This window comes from Nyctibius grandis, chromosome 2, assembly GCF_013368605.1.
Source record: "Nyctibius grandis isolate bNycGra1 chromosome 2, bNycGra1.pri, whole genome shotgun sequence".
Taxonomy (NCBI): Eukaryota; Metazoa; Chordata; class Aves; order Nyctibiiformes; family Nyctibiidae; genus Nyctibius; species Nyctibius grandis.
In genome coordinates, this window is record NC_090659.1 from 63116240 (window position 1) to 63144227 (window position 27988).

Here is a 27988-nt window from a genome sequence, read left to right on the forward strand (position 1 = left end):
GAAACTAGTTAATTTCTCCCTGTGTTTATGAATTAAGCCAGTGATAGCTCATCACTCACAACTATGTAAAGGTACTTATCACACTGGCATCTGAATTCAGGCCGACCGAATCCTGCACACATTCAGGAATATCAATAACAAACAGCTAGAATGAAAAACAAATATCAGGGAACTCTAGCAGCAGGCCTTGAGGTATCTTGGAGTCAAATGGAAATGTACTTTACTTTTAAAATACAGGAAAACAGTCTGTAAAACTGTAGTGGGAAAGAGAATAAAAGTTTAGCTGAGAAGCCATAAGTACAAACTTTAAACACACAACCACAATAAGAGGTTCCTTGTATATATGAGCAGATTTTGGACAAATTAAGATGGTTTATAAGTATCTTCATCTCCAGTGAAATGTCATTGGTTTGGCTTGTTACCTGCATATGGGGCTGTATAAATCATCTGAGATTAAAATCAATAGAGGTACATAAATGAAGATGCACTAGCAATTAAGTGGATGACTGAATAGGTCTGCCTGGGATGGAGTCCAAAACAGATTGCTTGGAGTTTCAGTTCATTCAGAAATTTAGCTGATTCATCCAGGCAGCTAAGCAAAAGTTACCTAAAAGCAAGCCTAAAGCCATCCTTATTAATTTTCTAAGCATATGCTCCATCAGAATCCCTCCCTTGTGTTAGCTGGAAGGCATTCTGAAAGCCTTGAGTCTGGGAAGAAGGAAAAGTAGACCTTGGAAGGTAGAGGTGTTTTTTTCATCCTGTTGGTCACCAGGTATGTCACCTCTCCACAGAAAGAGGACTTAAAATGTTTTAGCAGCATGTAGTGATTGTGCAAAATTCCTGACAGGGTACCTAGAAAGAAGAGTGTTCATTTGAGGTATTTCTAAATTACAGTGAATAACAACAACAATAAAAGATTTCTCACCTGCAAACTTGTATAAAAAAAAATAGACAGTTGTGAATGAATTTTCATAAAGATTTAGGTTACTTCTGTGCCAAATCTAAACCATCTTTAGCAAACCTTCCCCAAGAATGTGGCCCCAGATTGTGGGTGAGTGATGTAGTTGGTAACGCTGTTTGAAATAGTGCCAGACACGCCTCATGTTTGATGGGGAGGAAGGTTAGAAACTAGTTCAATACAATTCACAGGTATCACAAAATAGTTCACAGGCATTAAACAACTTTATAGGCAGAAGTATATGTATTTTAACTCATACCAAAAGCTGTTGGAACAAACAATGTCCACACAACTTTGAAGGAAAAAAAATCTGAACATCTCAGTGTCTAGCATTAGATAACCATGTTACAAAAATTTTAAAAGCCTAAGATGTACAAAACAGAAACACTATTCAGCATTAGTATTTTTCACCATTTCAAAGTCCTACAGTAAATCTCCATGCTGATTAGTAAATAAAAGCCTGCCACTTACATATATGACAATGTTGCATATCTGCTTCAAAGCAATTGGTATCCAGTTCACTGTATACATCTGTGTTATAAAGAAATTTGTCCCAAATAAGTACTTTTTTAAAGGGTCATAAACCAGTATGCCTTTAAGTGTAGTAACTGCACAGAGAGCTGTCTCAAAATCCAATCCTCTCCTTTGTGAAATTTAACATTAGAAGGAGCATCAGTGTATTTCTTCTCAGCAATTAGGTCTCAAAAGCCAATCATGTTGTCAAAGCCATTCCCGGGGTTTTTTTATGATGGGAACTGGGCATCACAAACGATTTTCAGATCGAAATCAGACAGTATAATTTCTTAGGCATCACAGAAGAAATGTATCAAAGAAAAAAAAGTGACCAAATAATTCCATGTCCACGACGAATTCAAAAACAAAGAAGGAACTTTTTGCATTCTAGCCTTCTAATTTGTGACAAAACACAGAGAAATTACAGTAGCGTTCCTGCATTTAGCAAATGAGAAATGTCAAAACAAGGAAGGTACTAAATCCATATACGAGCATGACATATTGATTTTGAAATCATGTTTTCTGCGATCAGATGCTGTTTCCATGATTGATTGTTTCAAGATTTTATACATATATAAGAACTTAGGCTTATGCTTTTGAGAGGGGAAAAGCAATTTAGCAATTCCAGAGAGCACTTGACATAAACTTGCATTAGTTTTTCTTTTTGTCATCATTACCAAAAATATGATACTTCATGGAGCCCGACAGAATTGTTAATAGACCTAAATTTTATATGCCAGGTTGCTTTATGCTTTTGAATTCACCTGCAAATATATTAGATCTTTTTTTTTTCTCTACTGGTTATCTATTCCATAACTGACACCTTTGAGAACAATGCTGGTTTCTTTATTTGTAATGACTAGCAATTTTTGAACATATTTTTAACCTAACAATCTTTAAACATATTGTTGGGTAATAGAATAGAAACCAAAAAAGCAAAACTTCTGCAGTCCATAAAACTAAGTTGCCTTCCATGTGTCCTTCAACTCTTAATTTAAATTCAGTCATTTTATGTAAGGAGAGGAGTCAAAGTTAGGCATGTAGGACTGTCATGTTAATTTTTCATTAATAAGAACTGTGAAAATACCAATGGAATAATTTTTAGAGTCAGGCATTCCTGATTTATCATGTAGAAAAATAAAAAGATCTGTAATATAATTCACAGTACAGCGAAGTTCAAGATCAGGTGTCTAGTCACAATACAGGTTTGATCACAATTATATTTTTACAAAATTAGCATACTGCAGCAGGAATGATGGAGTTCCTAAATTGAAAAGCAGACTGAATAATTTCCCTGAAACTTTTTCATAGCATGAGGAATCAAAATTACTATGTGTAGAAAATATGGTTAACTTCCACTATTGCCAGAAATTAAATTGAAACACATTCTCCAGGAATCTCTATTTCATCTCAGTGTCTGTAGAACAAGCATGTTTCTCTAAAACTTTGGACTTCACCAGAAACTAAGACAAAAGGACAGGATTGTAGAGAGGAGCCATATAATGCAGAAAAAAAGGGGGAAGGTAGTCACGTCATTTTTTACTTGGATTTAGGACAGTCCTACAGTTTTACCCTTAATAAAGAAATGCTGATTTGGTATTAGAAGTGACACGAACAGCAACCAGTTTCTATGAAGGTGTATAACATAGGCAACAAGGGGATTCTTGTTACTGCTTGTGGGAGGTGTCATTTTCCTCTGTTGCTGAACCCCTCTGGAGGGGTATTGAGGTGGGGCAGTGGGACAAGCAATTCCAAAATATTGATCTTTTCCATAAAATCCTCATTTCTGGCAATAGGGGTTTTATAAATAAAAAGCGCAACAAATGCTGTTCCATTTCATTCACTTTTACTCATTTATTTTTTTCCTGAGCTAAAATTTTGATGCAATGACTTAGAAGTCCCTGATAGAATCTTCTTGCTGTACCAGAGGGGAGAGGAAAGTATCTAGACTAGAACCTAGATAGAAAACGGTACTTCACAGAGATTTAAAAATAACTGTTAGTTGCTTAACCAACTAACTGTTAGGTTAATAACTAACACTAATGTGACAAAAGTAAAAAAAAAAAAGTGAGACCCCGTTGGGACAGACCACAATAACCAACAGAGCTACTGTCTCAGCTATGTCAGTAGGCAAGATGCTATATCAGGCTCAAGATAAGGTCTCCTTAGTCTGTTCTTTCTCCTCCTCCACAGCTCAGTGACGCCAGTAGCTCAATGCTTCCATACTGTGTGGGGTGACCACAGTTTCCAAGATGAAAAAAGCCCCAGCCAAGCTTCCTGTTACTTTTGCTGTCTCTACAAATTCCAGTTCTTCTTAAAGTGCTTATCTTGAACTACCATGGTCTATTTCCAGATTTCTCCTGGCTACATCTTCATAGTTCTGTCACATGAGATTTTTTATATCAAATCAAGGTCTGTGATGGCAGGGAGCCTCTAACGCACAGGTGGACAAAAGCATTGCTATAGAAGGAATAATTTCAAAATTCAAAATTTGTATTATAAAAAATAATGTAAGATATATACTCAATGTATAGTAAGATACACTAAAATATACATTCAATGACACCTATATACACATTTGTGCCTATTCCCTCACATTTCCTATTAGTTTTCAGTAAAATCGTCAAAACGATTGAAGATGTTCTGTTTATTAAACTGCTTAGGTAGCAACTTTCAAGTTTATCTACTGAGTGCCTCTTACAAAAGCATCTGAGTTCGGCTCTCCCTGACCTCACAAACAGGAGAGGATTTGTACAGTTTATTGCCTCTCAGTGGAGTGGGCCCTTGCAAAAGCTTTTTTGCACTCCTTCACGCCTGAGGAGTGGGGAGGGGAACTTAATCATCCACAGTTGCAAAAAATGTGAATTTGTGTTTCCCTCAGGAGATGAAGTGCTTTGAGACCCAGACAACTTTGCTACAGAGCAGTAGTTTTCAATCTGCCGTTCTCAGACCCCAAAGAGTCCGTGAACTGCTTCAAAGAGATTCAGAGAAGCTACTTTGAACAGATAAACTCAGAGATAATGTCACCATTACCTTTTTATGACAAGTGAGTGTGAAAGGAGACTGTTCCAGTGTTTATCCTTTCCAGCCTGAGCATTTGCTGGTGATGTAGTCATTCTACTTGATGTCTGTCTTCCTATTGCTGATAACTTTCTAAATTTTATCATAAACAAAACTAGTGAGCTACTTTTACTGCCTGTTACAATTCTTTTACCACAAGTTATGCACATGATATGTTCAAGTGGTCCAGATTTTCGGTCTAATTATCCCAGTCACAGAAGATGGAGACCCACCATACAGATGTAACAAAATATTATTTTAAATACATACACTCTACCTTGAAAACTGGAACACAATCTACAAGTTATACCTATGGATGTTTACCCTACGCTTCTTACCAACAGACTTAGTGTTACTAAATTGAAACCGGGAATTTCTTCATACTTCATGTGCTAGAAGTGTTTGTATGGACACAGAGTTGGAATTGAACAGTATCTCTCATCACCACACTATTTGGTCACTGTTGGCATTCCCACCGCTTCTCGCTGCCCAGCGTTGTTCAATGTGAAAGCCAAATGTCAAACTGTTGCTGGTAATCACCTGCACCTTTAGGTTTGATGGGCTGTTGCAGGCAAATCATAGAGCTTAATTCAAACATCATTTAGTCATTTACTTATGACTTGTGTCATTTACAGTGATTACAGTGGCCAGTAATAATAAATATGTATTAAAAAGCCAAAGAGGTGAATTTGCCCTGCCTTAGAAGTAATTAAGTTCTAGATTGCCCAGGTTTGAAATAGGTAATGGATAATTACCCATGGCAATGCTATTTATTTATCCTGACCTACAATTCAGGAGATTAAGTTTGAGTCTCCTAAGCTTGACTGTGCCAATATATTAACAAATGCTTTTTATTTTCTTTCCCTAGTTTATTAATGTTTCCATTCTCCATGTCAATTCCTTACACAGCTTTGGCCTGAGTAGTTTCCCACACAGGGAAAGTCTGAGCATACCCCATGATTTGAGCTGAACAGAGTACTGGATCGTTAACAGCTCTTCACAGTTATTGCTCTTCTATACGCTCGATGTAACTTTCTGAGGAATTTAAAGTCTATTTCTTTAATTCCTTTTATGCTAATCAGGCTAGGTTGAAGGCATGAGGCCATCACGGTTCTGAAATTGTATCAACAATTTTGAAAAACCAATAGAGCTGCAGGTCTGAACTTCGTTAAAAGAACTAACATTACTGCAGAAATCAGAAAAACACATATGCTTCGTGGGTCCGAATAAAGCATGTGAGTGAGCAATAAGCATCAGAAGTTATGGATGATGACAGGCTAATAGGCAGCTTTTCAGTGTACCCCACTCTTTCACCTGAGGTGAAAATGACTCTCCATGGGGACATATTGCTGAATAATGACAGCATGAAGAGACATACCCATTTCAATTTAACTGCTGAAGAATCGATGAATGCCGTATTAACTGGCTGTTCATACTTAAGTGTCTGGGATGGAAAAGGCAGTCTCAAAACAGAAAAAATAGCTATCTGAATCAGATTTCTTATTAAAAAAAATCTGCTGTTACTTATACTTACGTACAGTAAAAAGCATTTTAGAAAGAAAATCCTTGGCATTATCAATTTCTTTATTTTCCTCACTGTTTATGCTCCTTCTCAAGCCCAAGAAGGAAAGCTTCCATGTCTTTCCAGAAAACCCTTCCACAATTACCTTCCCCTAATCAGTTCAGTTTCACCAACATGTTTTCACTCCTAGCCTTCAGCCCTAGCTGAAGCTTACCCACTGCGCTTACAGCATGTTGTTGCCAATGCCAGAGGTCCTCCTGTTATGCAACAAGAGTGAAAAAAAAAAATGGACAAGATGACTTGCCAGCTTTCTCATCAAACTGGCAAAACCAAAGGGTTAAATTCTTCTCCTTATGTAGTTTCCAGTAATGAACTGGAAAGCCTGTAGAGGAGAAGAGACAACCTCTAGCTCAGAGAGCTCCTGGTTCCTGCAGCAGTTCTTGGGAGTCCAGTTAACCGCATGTGGAGCTGCAGCTACTCAGAGGAGTTTAATTTCTGGGGATCAGAACGGGAAAATATCTCATTCCAATGTGAAGCCATATCTTGCTATCTCACCTCTCCTCTCTTCGCTGTGCAAAAATATCCTGGGCCAGAGATAATGGGGGACTTTAGAGGGAGAAAGGGCTCAGGCGATGAGGCATTAATCATTGTCTGTCTGTCTTTGTCACTATTGTCTCACCAAGGGCGAACACAGAGGGCAACAGTAGGGCCATTGGATTCCTGGAAAGTTCTGCCTATCAAACATCTCACCAAGCCCCATTTGCTCAGGTATGTTCAGTGCTGATAACACAAGCGCAAGCAGCTCTGAAAACAAAAGGAGACCTTCAGACTACTCATTCACTCAGTCACAGAATCAGGAGAAAATTAATATTGCCTAAGAACCATTAATGACCTATAGAACATGAAGAAAGGAGGCTTCCTTATTTGAAAGAGAGCATTTTATCTTTCAGTTGAATAAATATTTTCCCATTTCTGCATAATGCTATTGCTAGCAAGTCTGTTATTTGGCATATTGTGGTCTCTTTCTTACCCAGGCTTAGCTGAATATAGGTGATATCGTTCACACAGAAACATTTTACCCTGAAGTTCTCAGCTCCTGTTGTTTACAATCTCAGGCTACACAACGTTTGGCAAGCACAGATCTATCTAAAGCCTAGTTGCATTCACATCTTAGCACTGAAAATTCCAGCTTACAATGCTCCTTTTTTCCCATGGTACTATTTGTACTGTATGTATAAACATGAATTTATCTATCTCCTACTTCAGAGACTGCTTTTAGAAGCTTGATTCTAAGAATCTACAAAGCTAATAAGGGGTTTTCTTCATTCTTACTAGTGATCAGAGAAGGATGAGTTAGATACCGAAGGAAACATGTAAGATAAGGCAGGTTAAAGAGATAGATAAAGGTCTGTCTCACCCACATGCTCAGTGTATATCAAATCTCAAGGTCAATGCATAGCTAACGAAAAGTACATGCGGAAAGTCAGCCTACGCCAAAAAAAAGCTTTGAGCTGTGAGACCTGTGCATTGCTTTGGTGATCTTGTTACTGTCCCACCCAGAGTGCAGTCTGGTTCCCATCACCACTGCAGCCTGCAATACCCTCAAAACGTGTCACCCATGCCTGGCCTTGAGCATCTGTCCCTACAGAGGGACCAGGGCAGGACATCTTCTCCAGGAAACACACACACATGACATTAATAAACTGGCCACCTGACAGGACTGTTCCTTCACATAAAAGCTGCAGAAACAGCAGCTTTTCTTCAGAGAGGAAAAGTAAGTGGAGTTAGTTGAGATGCTGGTACTAAACCTGAGTTATTATTTTTTTTTTCCTAACCATATTCTTGGGTGACCTAAAAAATTTAGACTTTTTTGCTTTCATTTCCAGTGGGGGTTTTTTTCCTATTTAAAAAAATATGTACTTCTGACAAATATTTTATAATGTAAATGGACTTCACCAGGCTGCATGTCTAATTTGGAGCTGCTTTTTTTATTTTATCTTGTCCACTAATGGTATTACTCCAGTCTCCAAGGATATACCTTGTACTCTTAAGTCTTCCTTTTTCAATATTTTTATTTCCACTGCAAGATACCTCCAGGTCATATTGGTTTAAAAAAAGGAGGAGGAAGTTAAACCCACACATTTTTGGACCATAACTTTGTATCTGACATAAAGTACATGAACTGCTTTAAAAGAGGGTTAATAAAATTTTTAAATTTTAATACATTAGTTAGTACGGTGCTGTCCCATTTTTTATGAGTCCCAGTCATCAATTTTATATTCCTAACAACTGTTGCAAAAGTCACATCTACATTAGTATTTTGTGCCCATACACTTTTATTTAAAAATCATTTGAAAGGTTTTTACAGATAATGCTGAGAACAGATAACTGGTTTTTGTCACCAACTTATGAATTTCATTGAAGTCCCACACTGATATTTTTTTCCATGCATGAGCATCCTAATTCTCATTTTAAAATCATTTCCAGACTTCCTGAAGGAGAGTTCAAAAACAGCACTAAAGCATAGTCTAAGTGTCCAGGAATCAGAAGACAAAGAAAGCAAGCTCCTGCAGTTGATACCTGAAGCTTTTAAAAGCATTCAAACATGTTTCAAACATTTTGAACTGAAATATTGTGTATGTAAATAATCATACATTTAGATTTGCAAACTGGGGCATAGAGGGCAAAGGGATAGAGAAACTACATTGAATCACACAAGAATCATTAGGAGCATAAAAAACATGTTTTGGAGATTATATGTCCTCATTTCTGATAAATGCATTCAAAACGACATGAGATTTTTTTCCTAATTCATGCCACTTGACAGTAGGTCATCAGGTTTTTGACTGATCACAAAAACCTTATGAAGAGAAAATAGATGTTACTGAAATATCTACAGAAGTCTTCAATGTACAGAAATCTAATACTGCCTGTACTGTTTTCAGCAGCAGAAAAAAAAAAAAGTAATTTGTTAAGCACGTTGTCATTTACTGAAGGAGGTTAGGAAAGTTTTTAGAAGAGTCACTTCAGTCACATGGAAATTCTTAGAAGGCACAGGTGTTCTCTCAGAAAAAAAAACAACTCCTCACCTATATTTAATCATTATTAACGTTGCATATAATTTATATATAAATGTATATATGTAGTGGCTTATATTTGTTTATTTTTACATATTCATATAGAGATTCCTTTTCTTGTAAAGACTGAACGAATCCACCTTTTTAATTCATTACACTCCAAATAGAAGGCATTCAGCTGTATCAGAAATGAAAGCAGTAAGACATAGTTTATGTTTTCATGGAAATAATTTCAAAACAGAACTGATGGAAATTATTTTCATAAGCATTTTCAAAACAGATATCCACACTAGCAAGCGTGCATGCTTCAAGAAGAGCTGCAGGTACTGTACTAACAGGCTGCCATTGCAGGAGCCTGACTCCAGGTGAGATCCTCAGGCTTTCACTGAGCTGTCATTTATGCCTGACTGTGTCCCAGCTCCACCGACATTACCAACAGGCGTAAAGCACAGGCAAGGTGCACTAACATACAGAAAGCATGTCTGGCATCTCTGCTCTTTTTTCTACCACAATCACATGAGCTGGAGGGGGAGCAGAATGAAAATTGCCGTCTCTGCCGGGAGGGACCTGAGCTTGCATCAGCCAGATCCCAGGTGAGCCATCTGCAAAGTGCTCTGGGCACAGCCGACGGGCTGCTCCGGGCAAGTGCTCCATCAGCCCGCCTGCAGGAATGATGCTGTATAATCCAGTATTCACCAGGACAGAGAGAGGGCATGAGCAAACAGGACTCTTGAAAAGAGGGACTTGGGCTCCAGGTCCTGTGCCAGGTCTTGTATTTTAGGAGGCAGTGCAGAGGGAGAGCGGGTGAAGGTCACAGACCTATCCCTCTGCATTTTCGACTGATTGCTGTGCATAACTCCCACTCCGCTGTACTGCTTTTGTGGGATCACCCATTTTCATGAATGTTGCATGAAGACACCAAGCATCTAAGCATGGATTCTCCTAGGTCCCAAAGCCTACAGGCTCAGTGTTAATCTTTTGCATCTTCAGCATTGTGCACCCAAATAGGAACCCTAATGGCTAACTGAAGGCCCAAAACGTTACTCAGATTCTATTAAATAATGAAAATTAATTACTGACATCTATTCTATTTGTATAGCTCCAAATATCAGTCAAGAATTACACCCACATTTCCACAAGCCCACAATACAGACACTCACACAGAGACTATGCCAGTTCTATCATCAACTGTGTCAGCACTACAGTACACCAGATCAAAGGCACCACATGCTTCATGCTTTCAGCTCCCACAACTAAAGAGCTGCCTGTCTGAATTTCCAAAAGTGCGTTGCTAAAGCAAATTTCCAGTGTCCAGGTAGGTGGATCAAATTTCCCAAGGGCTGAGAGTCCAGCAGCTCCCAGATGAAGCTGCATCTATGTAGCATTCTTAAAGGTTTTATAACCATATTTGACCTTGTAGATATTAAGTCAAATCTTAAAGAACTCTTAAAGAGTGTCTCCTGTTAATAAAAGATATTCTGAAAACAAACAGCCAAGCAAGTTGCTGAAATTAGTCTTATCAAGAGCTGAAAGTTTTAGAGGCCTAGAAACCTTATGCAGTCCTGGCCAGTATTACCCACTGTAATGAAGATGGATGTTCTAAGCAAAGTAAAGTTCAGTTAAGAAGATTAACATGCAGATAAAATTTTTCCCTGAGGAGAAGAGGGTAATGGTTTTGATTGGCTTTTCAGAACAGGTGTCTTGTTATATGTCATTTATATATGCAATGGACACCCTTTTGCATTTTGATTTTTCTTCATTTCTGTGCCTGTAGTGTTGATGTTTTCCATATGTTGAAGGAAGATGAGAAATATTAGAAGAAGAAACAGAAGTGGTGGAAAATGGTGCTTATTATGGCTCTGCAACAGCATATAGCACAAATGGGATCTTAAGCTTGTAACAACTGCCATTATCTGATTCCCCTCTGCCACACCTCATCATATGCAAACAAAAAGCTCTAGAATCAGAATTAGTTAAATCTTACCACCTTTTACTTCAGGTGGATCCAAGACCATTTAATAAAGAGATTATTCTTTTATATTCACCTGAAAAATTTATTTGTACCTGATCCAGAACTTTTTATAAATCTGCAGGACCTGAGAATGATCCCTGGTATTTAGGGTACCAACATAAGAGATGGCATATATCAGTCTCAGGGCTGCCCACTGAGCTGTACATGTAAAGCTGCTCCCCTGAAGACAGTCTGAGACCAGCACCTCCCAACATGCTGTGTGGAAGGCCTGAGTTCAAATCTCTGCTGCAAATCAGAAAAAGAAATGCTAAGGAGCTGCCTCTCCTGTATTCACAGAGACCAGCCCATTTTTGAGAAGAGGGCATAACCTCCTCAATTAATGAATGTTTGCTTTCACTAATAAAGCCTTAATTCAAAGCAAAATAGCTGTTTAAGAATGGGAAGAAAAACAAAACAAAACAAACAAAAAAAAATCCAAACCAAAACGTAAAACACCCCACAGCTTTACTTTTACATTTCCTCTCCTTCACTTCTTTTTCCCATTCCCAGCAGCACTGCTCAGTGCTTACATAAAGAAATTACAGCTGCATGGCTTTCTGCTCCTATTCAATTCCCTGGGCAAACTAAAAGCAGGAACTTAATAACATTTCTTCTCCTCAAATTTCTTGTTTTCTGGGTTCATTAAAGGATGTGCTCTATAAAATATGGCTCTCAACATCCCCAATGTAGCTGTCTGCTTCAGAGCTGTTCACACGAGATGGACTTACCTTATCCTCAGCAGAGAGCCTCAGGCATATCAGGGCACAATTCACCTTCTCTAGTACAGCTATCCAGATTGGGATTCGGCTGCCTAAATGTAGGTGTCTAATGGTATTTTCGATGCCCTAGGATATTCCACCCAGCCACCACCCATGCAGGACACAAAGCTCCCACAGCCTGTGGCACATCAGCCAGCCCAGTGCAGATGAAGTGGATACCCTAAGGCTGCACCCGCTTTGTGGTTTTGGCCCGGAGTACTAGAGCAGTGTTGAAGTAAATCCCCAAACTGTTCCCATATACTATGTGTCAGGTTGTTTTGCAGAGCAGTTTTGGTGTGTGCAAACTGGTTTCCTTTAACAGGTTACAACTAAACCAAAGAGCCCCCCGCACATTTGCAGATGTGCTCCAATATTTAACAGGGACATATGGATCCAAATCCATGACTGATCCTTCTGATAGCTGCAAGGCACACATGATAGGGACACCTAGATCGGGGAACAGACTAAACCTATTCTGAAGTAAAATACCCAAATTACATGTAGGGAAAATTTAAAGTCCTCAGCACTAGGTGCTTTGATTGACTGATCTGCTTCTGTCATGCTGACTTAGTTTCTTGATAAGCTATGTCCCATCCACTGCCAAGTAAATGGGCATTATGCCATAATGCACGGGCATTATTCACTTATTACCAGTTTTATTCTACTTTAATTCTGTGCCTTCTGTTTTGTTCCTTTACCTCTCAAAATAACAGATGGAACAACTGAATGATTTTATTATTATTATTTCAGTCAAAGACAAATTATCAAATTCATTTATCAACTATCAAAGTAAAAAATTTAAAAGGTGTAGCCAGGTTCCAGGCTTAGATGATGGCAGGAGAGGGCATCAGAACTGCAGGCAAAAACACTGGTTTCCTCCTACTTACCAGAAGATAAGTGTCATAAACAAACACAACAGCAAACGAGAAACAGAATGTCATTTCCCCTTCTGATGGAAATTAGAAGAGTCAAATTTTGTCCCAAGAGAATAAAAATTCCTATAACAACTTCATTTTTCTTTAACCTTGCTGACTTAAAAATCAATTAAACCATTGATCTAGAATTTAAACAACTTATCCTAAATTAAGCCTTACTACTAATTAAAATTGCAACTTTGAAAGGACAGGTAAAGGCGCTGAAATATTTGCATAGTGTATTAACCCTCAAAGTCTGAAGTCTATCCTTTATGAGGAACAAGAAAAAATGCTTTTATCAAGGGATTCAAACCCAATAGAATCATTCAAAAACTTTCGCTTTTATAGGTGGTAGCATGACTAATTTCTTTGATTTAGTATGAAATTATCTATCTTTCAGCTTTTTAATTGATGTCAGAAGTGACCCTTATAGGTTGGCAGCCAAAAGGCTGGCTTACTCTTTTGGCAGACTTTCATTATTTGTCTCATAGCAGACAGTCCTTGCTGAACAGCATGGAAGTGCAGATTTCCCCTCACACACATATCAAAAAAGAGAGACGTTCTTTAAAGTCTAAGGCTTTTGCATGCTCTTACCTGCAGTTAGACAGTAACTATGCACTTCTGGGATGAGATGCTCTGTTCTATTGAAAATGCTTACATTTGGCTACTGAAGATGGGTATATTGGAAGATTGCACTTTCTGTCATGATTTAGATAGGTAAGGCTGAAATGTATCAGAAAATACAAATGCACTATGTATTTCTCCTTGCACACACCATATTTAGAGTTCTGACAAATCATAGCAGAACCACATCCTTCAAACCAACTACTTAGTGCATGCAGGAGTTCAGCCATGGACGTAAGGTGCATCTCTCAGGGCTAGTACACCAGAAAGCTAAATTTGTCTGTAACCCGAGTACATAACACATCAGGTTTTTTTTCCCAGATGAGTTCATCAACAGCCAAATGCAAGAGCACCCGAGCCCTGGATGTTTTATTTGGAATTCAGCTCAAGATTCTAACAGGCAGAATGTAGATGCATGCACCTGGCAGTGAAATGTAAAAATGTAAATGTAAAGATTCAGTAAGTCAGCTTTACAGCTGACTTTTCGGTATTCTTTGGGAAGCTATCCTGAGCTAGATGTATTTTAATGCCGTAAGTTTCTCTCCTGCTAGTCCATAGAGATTTTCTTTTCTCAATGCCCTCTATAAACTTCCAGTCATGTAGTACAACTTTTTCCAAACAAATAAACCAAAAAATCTTCCATCTAGAGTTATAGTAAAGTTTAAAGTTATAAACAAGGTCATCAATACTAGGTATAACTGCTGTCTCTCTTTTAAAAATTATGGTAAAAAAGCAGGTAATTGCCTTTAGGAAATCAATTATCTGAAAGAAAAGATTCTTGTAACCAAGACATAAATATACTAAGAAGCATCTCAGAGTCTGAATTAAGCAGACAGGGAAGATTCATAAGTCTCATTAAGAGAAACATCACAGAAATAAGCACCAGACAGCCATAAAAGACAAACTGTTAAATTGTCTCTCCCAGTGTAGGGCTCTGTATGCACTTAATGCTCTTCATGTTTTATAACTGCTCGAGTTAATGGATAAATCAATTATCTAATTGTCGGCACAGGGACAGATCCTCACAGGTTTCATCTGTCTAGATTTGTTTGCTGAAGTGACGCTAAACTCACTTGCACAAGCTGGCAACTTCATCACCACAAAAATTCAAGAAGATGATTCGGAATAAAGTGATTTGGTAGTTGTGGGATGCAAATATACAGTTAGTCTAGCATTTCTAGATTTCAGTATTGATTGTTTTAATTTTTGAGGTATGCTGACAGACAGTGTCCAGAATCAGACCGGGGATGTTAATTATAAGCGAAATGCCACCAGGCTCACTGCTGCTTTCTCCCCTGAACGTCAGTGCTGAATGCTTAAAAACCACCCTGAATAACATGCGCAACAGGAATAGGCAAAAGATGCCAGTTCGGTTCACAGAGCAGTACATAGTCCATCTCACCAGTTAAGCACCATAACCTGGGTGGAAAACAGGCAATAAAACTGAAGCTGTACAGCTCAGTACCCCTGTCGACCGTCTCTGAAACGCTGCTTTCCCTGAGGATGTCAGGGAAACTTACAGGGAGCAGCCAAATTTGGGGTTGTTGATCTATTTTCTCCCACTAGCCTGCATGCGGATGGAATCCCAGAAGCACACTGTAAAAAGCAAAACAGACTAGAGGAATATTTGAAATCCAGCACTCCTAAGAGAGCCGCCTGCCTACTTGATAATATCGTACCTCCTGCAACATACCGAGTTTTAACTATGCCTGTAAATATTTCAATGTTTTAGTACCCTAACAGTACATGAGGATTTCTTGAAAAATATATTAGCATCTGTGCTAAATTGTGGCATTGCAAGCCTAAGAATAAGCTGAATTCAGAAGGGCTCACTTCTGCTTCCAGAAAGGATTTTTTGTGGTCTAAGATTTTATACAGCTAGCTAATGACTCAGAACCATCCCTGTTACAATAGAGGAGAAAAAACAAAAGGCAAACCTAGCAAGTAAGTACAGATTAAGTTTACACAACCTGCTGACCCACAGGTCATGACATGCAGGCAAGTAGCTGATGTCCCATCTGTCCTCAGTCGAGCCCAAAGCCTGAGCAGAAAGGTCTCCCCTCCACTCCGTTTCCAGAAGTCAAACTCCAAAATGAGTAGGACACTCTTAACTCTCAGCAGAGGCTTAGAGACCAACAGCAGGGACACCTCTTCTGTATTGTTTCTGGGGGATGGCATCAAGCATCCCTTCACAGCTCAGACACCCACTCGGCAGGGGGAGGAAGGAGGCAAAAGCAAGCCTCTGCCTGAGAAATAGCTTCTGTGAGTTGGAGATCCCTCACCTCCTCACCCAAACCACTCACCCTGGGTTCCCACAGCATCACAGACATTTACAGGCCTAGGAGAGTCACCCCTGGCCCTGAGGCTTGTTGAAGATGTCAAGATGCTCTAGTCAAAATTTTAGTTTCAAAAAAAAGAAAGTTCAAGTACAAATACAGACTCTGATACAGGTTTTATAGAAAATGTTTATACAGGAATGCTTTCAAAACCTAACCAGCCCTTTAAAAGACTTGTATTGAAAAATAAAAGCTGCTAAAACATTCTGTTTGAAAGCAAGCATAATAAGGTTAATAAGTTTTCTGCCTAACCGAGATCTTGTAGCCTTCTCTTTCTTTCATCTACTCCTTATTACCTTGCTTGTTGTTCTATTAGACATATCATAGTCACACAGATGTGGCACTAATCACAGGGTAGGAGCTGCCAGCTGGCTGGGAGGATAAAGCTACTCTGACATTATCCCATCAAGCACCCAACAGTGGCTTAAGAGGTACAACCATTTAACTGACCCCCTTGTAAAGAAACAGGTGCCATCTGAGCATGCTGGGAAATCCTTTCTAATGCAGTCAGCTCCCTCTCAACAGTTCACAGTTTAAAGAAAGTAAAAAAAAAAAAATAGCAACACCTGTCATTTTGTACACTGAGGTTATCCACAAAATGCTGAAGCTTTCAGTGGGAGTCTTGCTTGCTGAAGATAATTATGGCTTAGCATGTTACCCTAGTAAAAAATATTTCTGTATTGAAAATGAAAGGTGTTTGGGCAGCATCAACTGCACTTTACCTTACGGACTTGATCTTAGTCTAAGATGTACACTTGAAGCTAATTCTGCCCTGAAGATTCAGTACAGATAAAGAAGCATCAAAATCCTTCCCTTGAAAACATTCTCAGTTTTGGAGGAAGCCTGAGGGGTAAACCTTTGACCAACCAAAAGATCCAAGGACTTTGGCAGGCTTTCAGAAACTTGAGACTGAGATTCAGGTATGCTGTATAGTCAAAATTATCCCAGCTTTCTAGTGTTGTTTTGTTGTTGCTGTTGCTGCTGTTGTTTTAGTGTGAAGACCTCATCTGACGACTCTCCTGCCTTCTTTTGCTCTTACAGAATATCAGTGGTGCAAAATTATTGTGATATTTAATGCATGAATATTTGCACAGCATCCACCTAGTAGGGTGATAAGAAAAGTAAAGATATGTAAATACTGACTGATCTATGAAGTTTTTCCACAGGAAAGCACACATGAGAGAAGGGCATGAATCAAGTCAGGGGAGGGAGAACAGAGACACATAGCAGGAGGCAAATATATCGAGGACTCCATGAAGCTCCTCTGGTCCCAAGTAGAAACAAAACATTAGCTATGCCATAACCATGGCCAGAGCTCATCCTAGAGCTGTCATACCCCAGAAGGGTCCCAGGGAAGCTGCCCTGCCTCAGCCTCTCATCCCTTGTGAGCCATGAGGATGATGGAGAACAACGAGCCACACCAAAGCCAGGCACAAGAAATCTGTCTCCCAACCTTCATGCCACACCAGGCAAAAAAGGTGACCTGCACCCTCGCCCCCAGTCTGGATGCTGAATGTGTTGCCCTGCTGAAGGGGACATGGTTGGCTTTGGCTGGGTACCACAGCTCCAAAGCAGCATGCTGGCCCCACCACCCTGCTCCCCGCTCCCCACAGTCAGCTCAGCAAATGTGTCTTCTTCTTCCTCCGCCCTTGCCACCCCACACTCCTTCTCTCAGTGCCCGCCGTTTCCAGCCCAAGCTGGAGCAAACCATGACTGCGCCAGCTGCACCTGGCCGAAGGTGCCAGGAGGACAGTAGATCTCCACACCACCCAAATAAGCACATCTCACGTCTCCTTGGCACCCTCCCTTCCTTCCCCTCTCCTCCCTTCCCCAGCTGATGAGCTCAGTGTGGAGGTGGACCTGGCTGGGAGCAAGGCAAGACATAAGCTGGGAAGAGCAGCCACCAGGTGGTCACCAGCGCCCAGACTGGTGGGGCATGGACATGTCAGGGTAGCAGCTGTTCTCCATGTGCCAAAGCGAAAAATACAGGCAGCATTTTTCAGACTGTATCACGAGAAACTTTGCAGACAAGGATCTTCACCATCTTCAGGATTATGTGGAAGCTGAGAAGGAATCAGAAAGATTAGCTAAAAGTTGCATTTAGGAGCCAAAATTGGCACAAATATGCATGCAGTCCTGTGGCAGAGTTATCACTGTACACCAGTCATAACTGCTGTTATACTAGAAATATGACCAAATGAGGATCCCACCACATTCAAATGAGCTTGTGTGTCATGGTGAATGCTGCATCACTTAGCAAGAGTTGTAGCTTCAAATCCTAGCTCAGGACATGTGCTTGTGGTTTCTTGTATTTTGGTTGCCCCTCTCTGCCCACAGACCCCTGTAATGCCAGTGATGGTACATGCATGAGCACTTCTCCCACAATCGTGCAAGAAATTCAAAGAATGAAGTCTAAACTTTCTCTTCCTCCCGTGATTCTCATTTCATGTGCTCAGCTACACCACAAGCCTCCTTTACACTCTTAAATATTAACACAGCTGTTCTCTTGATGTGGGATTCTTCATTATCATATGAATAAATGATTAATTGTCACCATACCGAGCAAGTGCAACTTTTATAACTATATGAATCAGCACTGTGCCAAACCCTTCAAGAATAGTAAGTGTTCAAGTATTTATTGCACTTTATTGCTTCCTGGATCATTTAAAAAGAATCACTGACAAACAACCGTTTACACAGGCTTGAAAGTTTGACTCGGATGTACTGAGCGGTTCTGTATTTCAAAATGCAGACATACCTTCTTTCCCAGCAATTTAACGCTAGGTCTTTGGCAGAAAACTCCACGGCTTGTCCAGCAAATGCTACTATTTGCAATGGCACCTCTTGTGTGATACCAGAAGATAATTTTAATGAAACTTTGAGCATAATTTTAAGTACTGTTCTAACAATCATGCTGGCTTTGGTGATGTTCTCCATGGGTTGCAATGTGGAACTTAAGAAATTCTGGGGCCACATAAAAAGACCCTGGGGTATTTTTGTGGGTTTCCTTTGCCAGTTTGGAATTATGCCTCTCACAGCCTTCTTGCTGTCCCTGGCCTTTAATGTGCTTCCTATTCAAGCTGTCGTGGTGCTGATCATGGGATGCTGTCCAGGGGGCACAGCCTCCAACATCATTGCCTACTGGGTGGATGGAGACATGGACCTAAGGTAAGAGCAGCCATTCTCTAAATAATTCATGTGGCTTTTTACAGTGTAAACTTTATACTGAAAAGGACTGTCTGATTTTTTTCTTTCCACCATGCATGGTGGAGCTTCCTTCTTGTAAAGATGATTAGTTGCTCTAATAGTAGTAAATATAAGCAGAACAGCAAATATCCTTGGTTCACCGAGAATTCGTGAGGAAGATAGCAAAACAGAATTGTGTGTCTTAGAAAATGTCTTTATTGTAAATCTTCAGATGCTGCAGAAAATAGCATTGATGAAGACCTCTAAAACACTAATGGTTATGCAATCTTTGTCCAAGGTAGAACTACTGTTGTGGTTTTGTTTCTCGCAAGATCTTGGGCAGTAAAAAAAAAAAAAAAAAAGGATTTTAGGACCTGAATCCTGTGTACAAAGCAGTGGCTATGCAATAGTTCTTGAAGTAATGTTTCTTGATAAAGACCACCTGTGGAAAAATGTTTTCCCTCCTTTTGTGTTCTATACAATGAATAGACAGGCATAGATTTTCTCTTTGGGAACTAATACAAATGAAAATCACTTGCAGTAATTCTATCTGCTCCTGGCACCTTCGGCAAAGTCTTCAGACTGCAGGAAAGTTTTACAGGCTAGGAGTCAAGGACTAAGACAGTCCTGCATATTGGGGGCAATGAAAAAACTCCTTTGTGGTGAAGTGTGATGGTCTCAGTGACAGGGTGCTCTGAACTCAGAAACAGATATGTAAGGCATCCGGCATGGTCTAGGACATCAAACACGCAGAAGAAGTGAACTGTACTCTTGATGCAAATTCCATGGGGGGTTCATTAACTCTAATAGCCTTTAAAACTGAGCCATCTTTTTATTTTTATATCCTGATTGCTCTAAAATAAACAGGATAATTTCTCTCTTTCCCACAGAGTAACACAAATTGGAGCATTCATCCAATTTATCATATGCCAGTCTGAACTAGAAATGGAAAAAATAATAAAAGTAAGAAAGATGTGGAGCTAGGGCAAATAGACTAAGAATGTTAGTATTTGTAGCTTTAATAAGACATTTTTTCCATCCTTTGAAAATAGTGAACTTTTCTGTCACATACAGGTGTTAATGTAATACCAGCTTTCGAATTATGTATGAGGTCAGCTCTGCTAATCATCAACTTCCTCACTGTGGAGGAAAGACCTATGATATTAGGAACTGTAAGACACTTAATTTCAATAAATACAAGTCTAAGAAACCACAGATGGAAAGATATCCAGCACAAGTCTGAAATTCTGACCTAATCTTTCCTAATTGGAAGAATGCACTGAGCTAAACTATGCTTTCTCAGCTCCATGTGTTCAGAGTTGTGCCACTGAAATCGATGGTAAAAATCCGAATTGCTGATGCTGTAAATATGAGTAGGGTTTATATCTCATGATGCTGGCAGAGGGTAAAGCAAATTGATAATACCTATAAAAGGTTATTCTTCAGGTAAACACCTTTACTTTAAGAAGTCAAAGGCTTTTGGTCAGTACCTTTGTGACAATAATGCAGGGACCAGAGGATATGGGAGGTACAGCAAAGACAGCAATGCAATCGTCTTCAGTTCTTGCTAGAAGAATAACAGTATAAGTAGCGTGGCTGGTTTCTGGAGCTGCCACAATGTTATAGAAAGCCTGCCCATCATATCAGAGAAGGTTTTGTTTTTAACTGATAATATTTTATGTTTATACGTAACAACCCATCACCATTGTTTACAGTCCTGCTTCGAAACGTTACAGTGCAAATAGACCACAAGTTAGAGCAGGAATTAAATTTTCTACTGATCATACAATCACAGGGATGTGAAGTATGATGTTTTATAACTTTCTTAGTAACTCAGACCAAGATAATATCCTCTAAAGCTTCCCACAGGGACATCTGGTTTTGACATCTCTTGATATTTCACAAGAACAACTGCTTCTGAAACACCATCTCCTCTCCTCCAGAGCTCCCCAGGGAGATTCTGCAAGCACAGGGACCGGGGTTAAGAGAATGGGCAGACTTTGGAGTAGGATGTAGATATAGGGACAGTAAGAAGATGTAGGAAATATGGTGATAGGAAAAAATAAGCTCTTTTATCCATTTGGGGCTTCATCTGAACTTAATTGTAGCCCATGGCTCTTTGTTCTCTGTGTGTAGGAACTCTCTTGCCAGAGGCTCTTACAGTTATATTCAGTGACTCTGAAGCAGAGAGTGACGGGAACTAAAATTAATGCAGATATTCCCATGGTTGCTGTATTGATTGTTCTAGATTTCTCTGGATCTGCTCAGCTTGTGGGACAGGGTCAGTAGTCCCTTTTCTGAGGGCAAGCCACACAAAAGAAAAATCAGAAGTGAGGCTCATAAGGGAGTTTCCAAAGTCTCTTAACTAGAACCCTCTCTTATTATTTTTATGTCACAGAAGTGTGATTTTTTGGCATAATTTTGTCTATTCTATTCAGATTCTAAGAATTTCCTCCTTATTTTAGCTGCCTTGCCTTTTCCTCCTTCTTCATTTCTGTAGCCAAATGTATCTTTTAGTACAAGGTGTATCAGGCCTGATGGTTTCAAGACTATATTTTAAAACAGAAATGTCTTTGCACAAACCCAGGAAGCAACAATACTTATTCTCAGCGTCACTGAGTAATTCTCAGCATCTATTCTATGGCCTAGACCAAAACAAGCCAGAAAAGGGAATTTTATTACATCATACATCCTAGACAATAAAATATTTTTGGTTTATGCTGCCGAATTTGGAGTGAATTTTTAACACTTCAGAACTGCTGGTATAATGGAAAGTTCCATTTGATGTCCATCTGACCCTGTCCAGCTTGTCACCCTCTCAGAAGCCAGCCGGACAGGGAGCACGCAGACAGACTTGCCAACAGACCTTCCTGATGGCCGCCTGTCTGACTGCCTCATTTGCACTGAGAGTTACTGTTCTGTGGCTGCAGAACACGTTGATATTTTATGTTCCTTTTTTTTTCAGCAGAAGCCATTCCTTCCATTTAGCTTTTTTCTGACCTGATATACAGGAAAAATTGACTGTATCCAGCAGCTGTTAAGTCGTAATAGGAAAATGAGAAAGACTAAAGGCTAGCATGAGACGAACTGACACTAACCAATTTCTTTGCAGCATCAGCATGACAACTTGCTCCACGCTGCTTGCAATGGGGATGATGCCACTTTGCCTCTTAATTTACACCAAGATATGGACTGATTCTAACGCAATTGTACTGCCCTATGACAGCATTGGTGAGCGCAGAGAACCAGCACTTTCTCTTCTGACTCTCTCCTCTGTTATCCCTCTAGTACCAACCACCTCTATACTATCATCCTGCAAAGTCATGAAGAAATGACCCCAGATTTTTAAAAAAGATTCGTCCTCCTACTTTCCAATAATTTCTGTGGGAATTAGATACCTAAATCACTTCAAGTCATCCACAGCTCTGCAGAACAAAAACTTGAAGTCATTGTAAATATGGTACAGATATTTACCATGAGATTGTTTACCACGAGATTGTGCATGATTTTCTTTCCAAATGGTTTGGAGACCTGCGTGGCACTGGGATAAGAATACAAAATAATTGGTACAAGAATAGCTGCTTCCCCTGGATGAAAGTGTTTGTAACAGCTTTAAGGCACAAACCTGCAAAGTGCTAAGTGTTGAGGCCATAATCTGGCAAAGTAACTTAAGCACATGTGGATAATTAAGCAAGTGATTAAAACTGCTGAGTCTCTTTGAAAAGCTGCAATCTACACGGCCAGGAGTGGCTTCATTTGACTTCCTGTCAAAAATCTCATCCAGCTACAAAGAGAAAATAATCAAAGTATTTAGAAATACACACTCCTGTGCTTTCCAGACCTGTGGCCCTAGTGCTTATCAAGTGCGGTTCCATGTTGTGCTAGTCTTAAAAGCCAGCAGAGTCACTTTCATATTCTTCAATTTAATTTCCCGTTGTCCTGGGGAAAAAAAAATCACATGCATTGCTTGCGCTTTCAAAGTAAATACTGGATGTGGGAGTCAAAAACAAAAGAAGCTCTAAACCGGTTGATGATATGGTACAGTAGCGAAACACCTGCAGACAAAATGAACATTTAATATAGCTACTCACATCACAGGATAGTGATGATTAGCACACTCAAATTTCTGTCTGCCTTTCTGATGCAGGTGAATGAGCATGTAGCTCAGCAGAATGGCAATTACTTCCACAGGCTGCCAAAGATAACAGACTCTATAGAAAAGCAAATAGGCAGGTGTGGGTAGAGTGTGCATGCATACCAGAAACATCTGCTCTGTACCCCAAGCTGCTCTACACGGTGTCTGTCCTCCTGTCATGAACTTCTGCATGACACACGGGCTTAACTTCTCTTCTTTCTTCTTTATTACAGGAATTTCTCTGGTAGCTCTTGTAATTCCTGTTTCATTTGGAATATTTGTTAACCACAGATGGCCTAGTAAAGCAAAAATCATACTTAAGGTAGGATATATAAGGCTGAATTATCAGTAATTATGGACAAATTATGGAATCAGAGGCACCACTGAAGCAGTACATTGCTGTTCATAGTATTAGTATCTGACTTCATGAGAGCTGGGAAGTTTTCAGCAGAAAACAAATGACACACTGCAGAAATGTATTGTTTTCGTCCTGCACAAACATGCATGAGTTGCATACATTATTAGACCATCATTATCCAAGAGCCTACTTTTGTCTTTGGCTGCAACTATGTTAGTAATTGAGTTCAGTTTATAATGTAAACTGAAATTGGAAGGAAAATCATTAAGGTCAACTGGAAGCAGTTATTCTCTGTAAAATAATAAAATATGAAAACATTCTGGATCAAAAAAAACCCTTTCTACTTTTAAACCAGTTTATCGACTTTTTTGGGGCAATTTTGAGTGTGAAGTCAAATTTTATCAAAAAAACTTTTAAAAATATTCCAACTGTTAACAAAAATCTAACAAAACTATTCACGAAATTCAACTATCTTTGCAAGATAATTTCAGATGCATCAGAAATATGTTTTTTTGGCAAAAACTATTCTCACCAAAATAGCAATAATAATAATAATAATAACCACTTAGCTGCATTTAGTGTTAACAGCAAATTAATCATTCTGAACATTAGATTTAAGTTTAAAGTGATTGTCAGACATTCTGAGTACCCTTGGCCTATGTTAACCACTCTTAGTTAACACATATATTTTCTAAATTTTCTGAAACAAAACTGGCAACTTGTTGCTCTACCTATATTTTGTTATCATTTCTCTGCCTAGGTACTATAGAACATAAATAAAGTCCTTTTAAGTCCAATTCATTTTCTTGAACTACTAGCTTACTGTATTGTATTTTTAAATGCATTCACAGCTTACTTATGGACTTGGATACTATTGAGTGCCAGTTTCAAAAGTGCACTATTGCTGTTTAATCGGTTAAGGGAAAAGCATGGACTTGAATTCACATGAAGAGATGCTCTACTTGCTTTCTCAACAAAACACCATTTCATCCTCTTTCTTACCAAGTGTGTGAGCAACCCATAGTAGGGTCCATTGACAGTTTGCTTTATGTAGGACAATGAAGCATCAAGGGAAGATTGAGCCATAGCTGTCAGATTAAGGTCCATACAGTGAGAAATGGTGATAAGAGCACAAAGACAGTGTACCAAGTGAAATAGAAGAGCTTGTCATGGCCAGACCATGTTTCTTCTTTCTAGATGCATGTGGTTAAATAGCTCAGTCAAACAAAAGTACTTGTTCACTCAGTGCTCTTTAAAAGGCTTCAACCAAAGACTGATGAAGTCAGTTCAATGAGAATACACCCTTTAGCTGAGAAATGGATTCTCCTAAGCTTAGCCCCAGGAGTCTGCCGTGAGATCCCTGGCAACATATGCCATAAGGGCAGATGTTTCACTTGGATATTGAGAAAAGAGTGAGTTATCACTTTCTTTGGCAAGCAGCAGTGAAGATCTCAGTACATTCAACCACAAGAAATAAGATCAACTCAGTGACTATGTCTATGTAGAAATGTCATGTGAGCTCACAGCCAGTTTTCAAACACAAATTTTCAGATGCATTAAAGATTTACTCCTCCTTTTGGCAAATAATTTCCTATCACTAACAATCTAGTGTCTAGTTAGCATATGCTATACTAAGTCCCGAAGTGTGACTGTCCAAGAAGCGGGGAGGAAAAGTACATTATACTAGCTATTAGGCTGTCAGTTTCCCAACAACTCTGGTGCATCATTCCTCACTCATGTCACACCTGTGAGATTATTTTTAATCTCCAGCTCTAAGTACAATTATAACCAAGTCTTCAAGAGACCAGTTTTACAGATATCTTCTCTAGATACTTGTAGCTGTGCCTTGATCTATAACTGTAGTCACACATTGAAGTACATCATACATCTCCTGTTTGGGAAAAACGGCAGCTATCTAATCTGTCTGCCTGCTGTGAATTACATTGCTGTAAACTTTAAATTTTATGTTTAATAAGATGTTTCAGTGACTCAGAGGCACTCACAGGCATGTTTGACACTGTCTGATGCCATTAAATTTCATTGGGGTCTCTTATTCACCTAATCTTTCCTCTTTCCTCTCACAGATTGGTTCCATTGTGGGAGCAATCCTCATTGTGCTCATTGCTGTGGTCGGGGGAATACTCTACAAAGGCTCCTGGACTATCTCACCTAAGTTATGGATCATTGGCACTATATTTCCAGCAGCTGGATATTCTCTGGGATTCTTTCTGGCCCGCGTAGCTGGTCTGTCTTGGCACAGGTATAGATTTCTATGTGAGAAAGACCTGTAGTCTTATTTTAGCTGTAAAAGAAGTTTTTATTTAATGATTTATCAATGCTGAGAATGCTCCCTAAACATTAGCTACACTACCAAGTCACTCATTCCCCAACCCTGTTTCTGGGACACTATATATAGATAAAACTTTACTCGTGCACATTTTTATTTAGAGATTCTGACTATACTATTTCCTCCAATATTTCATACATCTTCCCCTTGTGTGCTCATGTCCTGCACTTCAAAGGAAGTGGACAAAACAGACCTGACTTATAAATGGGTTGGGACTGCAGTAAAATTTCTCATGAAGATGCAGCAGTCTACAGTTTAGAATAGAGAGGGAGATATCGAGTGTTACCAAATATAGCATGCGTGGCTTGAAGGCAGAGCGCAGTCCTTTACAATTGCTGAACTGCCATAAATTGTGTGTGTTCTGGTGGTAACAGCCATATGACTCATCGAGTGTGTTTTGTTGACTATGTGAGCTGAAGGATACCATTTTCTTAGTTACTGTATGTTTCTTGTTTATCCGGATTACTAAAAAGCATAAGGACGCACAGGCTGCTATTTCACGATTGTCTTTGTATTATTTCCTTCAGATGTCGTACAGTGTCTCTGGAAACAGGCATGCAGAACACTCAGCTATGTTCGACTATAGTACAGCTCTCCTTCTCCCCTGAACAACTTGAACTGATGTTTACTTTTCCACTCATCTACAGCATTTTCCAGCTGTTGTTTGCACTACTAATTTTAGGAGGTAAAGTATAGATATTTTCTATTATAGCACTATAACTATCATTATTATTATCAGTCTCATTTTCCATGGATATGGAGAAAACAAGAAGGGATAAAAATAACCAAATAGAAAATAGTTAAGTGTATAATGACCCAAATGATTGCTGAGTATTGCTGCTGTGCTGTGCCCTGTACATAACTAGGAATATACAAGGCTTGGTTCAAGATTAGGAAGACACCTTGTTTTTCACCACAAGGGAGGGGCTCTCCACCACCTACAACCAGGCACATGAGAATACCTTGAGCACAGGATTGTTATTACCCTTGGCCAAGGAAGGGCAAATGTGTCTTCTTCCACCACCCCAAAGTGCCTGGGCATACAGCTGTGCATCAGGGCAGTCCCCACAGGCATGCACAAACTCCCCCTCCTATCAGCTGTTGAGAGAGCAGGCATTAGCCTCATAGCTATGTGAGAAAATATCTTCCGTTAGAGGTAAAGGTCCCTTTTTCCTCCCACATACACCTCTCACAAGTTGCACCGCTGCTATTACAACCAACATACCAAGGGTCGGGACCTTGTCGCTGTTGCTCACACCTAAAACCAGGTGTGACTATTGAGCTCCTGCACCCAAACCAGCCGTCATACCCAACATCCAGAGCACTTCCCTGGGACACAGCCTGCAAGGCACAGCCCTCCAACCTCCAGCCTCTCTGGCAGGCAGTGGTGTGGGGACAGATGAATCACTTTGTCCCAGCTCCTGCCAAACAGGACGCACGTGGAAAGGTCAGTCCCACAGACCCAACCAAGAGCCCAAAGGCTTCCCAAGGGAGATGGGCAATACTTTTAAAAGTCACTGCACACAACAGGAACACAAAGCAGTCAAACACTAAATGCAGAATTTAAAATATTTTCCTTGTTATTTTCTAACCATACTTTTCCAGTGATGAGTGCTGTTGACATAAAATAAATAAATATAGCTTTAAAGAAACCATCGGGAGGTGTTGGAATGTTTTAGCAATATAAGGAAGGAAAATTTTGCATGGCTGCACTTTACTACAGTATCTTTTTCAGGCAATTGTTATAACTTCTTTATTTAATACTAAATATATTCCGATTCCCAGGCTACCGTGTTTACAGAAGACACCGGGTCAAAACAAAGACAGATGTCGAGAAAACAGAGGAAAAAGAGGATACAAAATCAACATCATCACATGCTAAAATAAATGGAGGATTTGTATCAAATGAGACCAAAGAGACAATTTCCTCTGTTCCCACCAGCTGAAAAGATATAAGATATACAGTTTACTTAAAACTTTTTTTTCACATGTTGTTGCTTTATGGAAATATTTAAAAAAAGAAGAAGTTCTACTGATATTGTACAGAGAGACTTTAAAATCATGAATTTATGGAAGATTTCTACTTTTGATTTTGAACAAGGTTTCTGCCACAATTGTAGAATCTGGTTTTGAAGATAAGCCCCTAAAAGTATTTACTGTTTTAATACAGCATATTTAAAGAAAGGCAG

At 39.4% G+C, this 27988-nt stretch overlaps 1 protein-coding gene across 1 annotated transcript; it reads left to right on the forward strand.

The window, feature by feature from the left end:
- Positions 1 to 18519: 18519 nt before the first annotated feature.
- SLC10A2 (solute carrier family 10 member 2) lies at positions 18520 to 27745 on the forward strand. The gene is made up of 6 exons (XM_068395301.1): positions 18520 to 18941; positions 22072 to 22190; positions 23328 to 23416; positions 25537 to 25712; positions 26327 to 26484; positions 27585 to 27745. Exons 1-6 carry the CDS (start codon positions 18520 to 18522, stop codon positions 27743 to 27745), a joined length of 1125 nt encoding a protein of 374 aa, XP_068251402.1.
- The last annotated feature ends 243 nt before the right edge of the window (positions 27746 to 27988 follow it).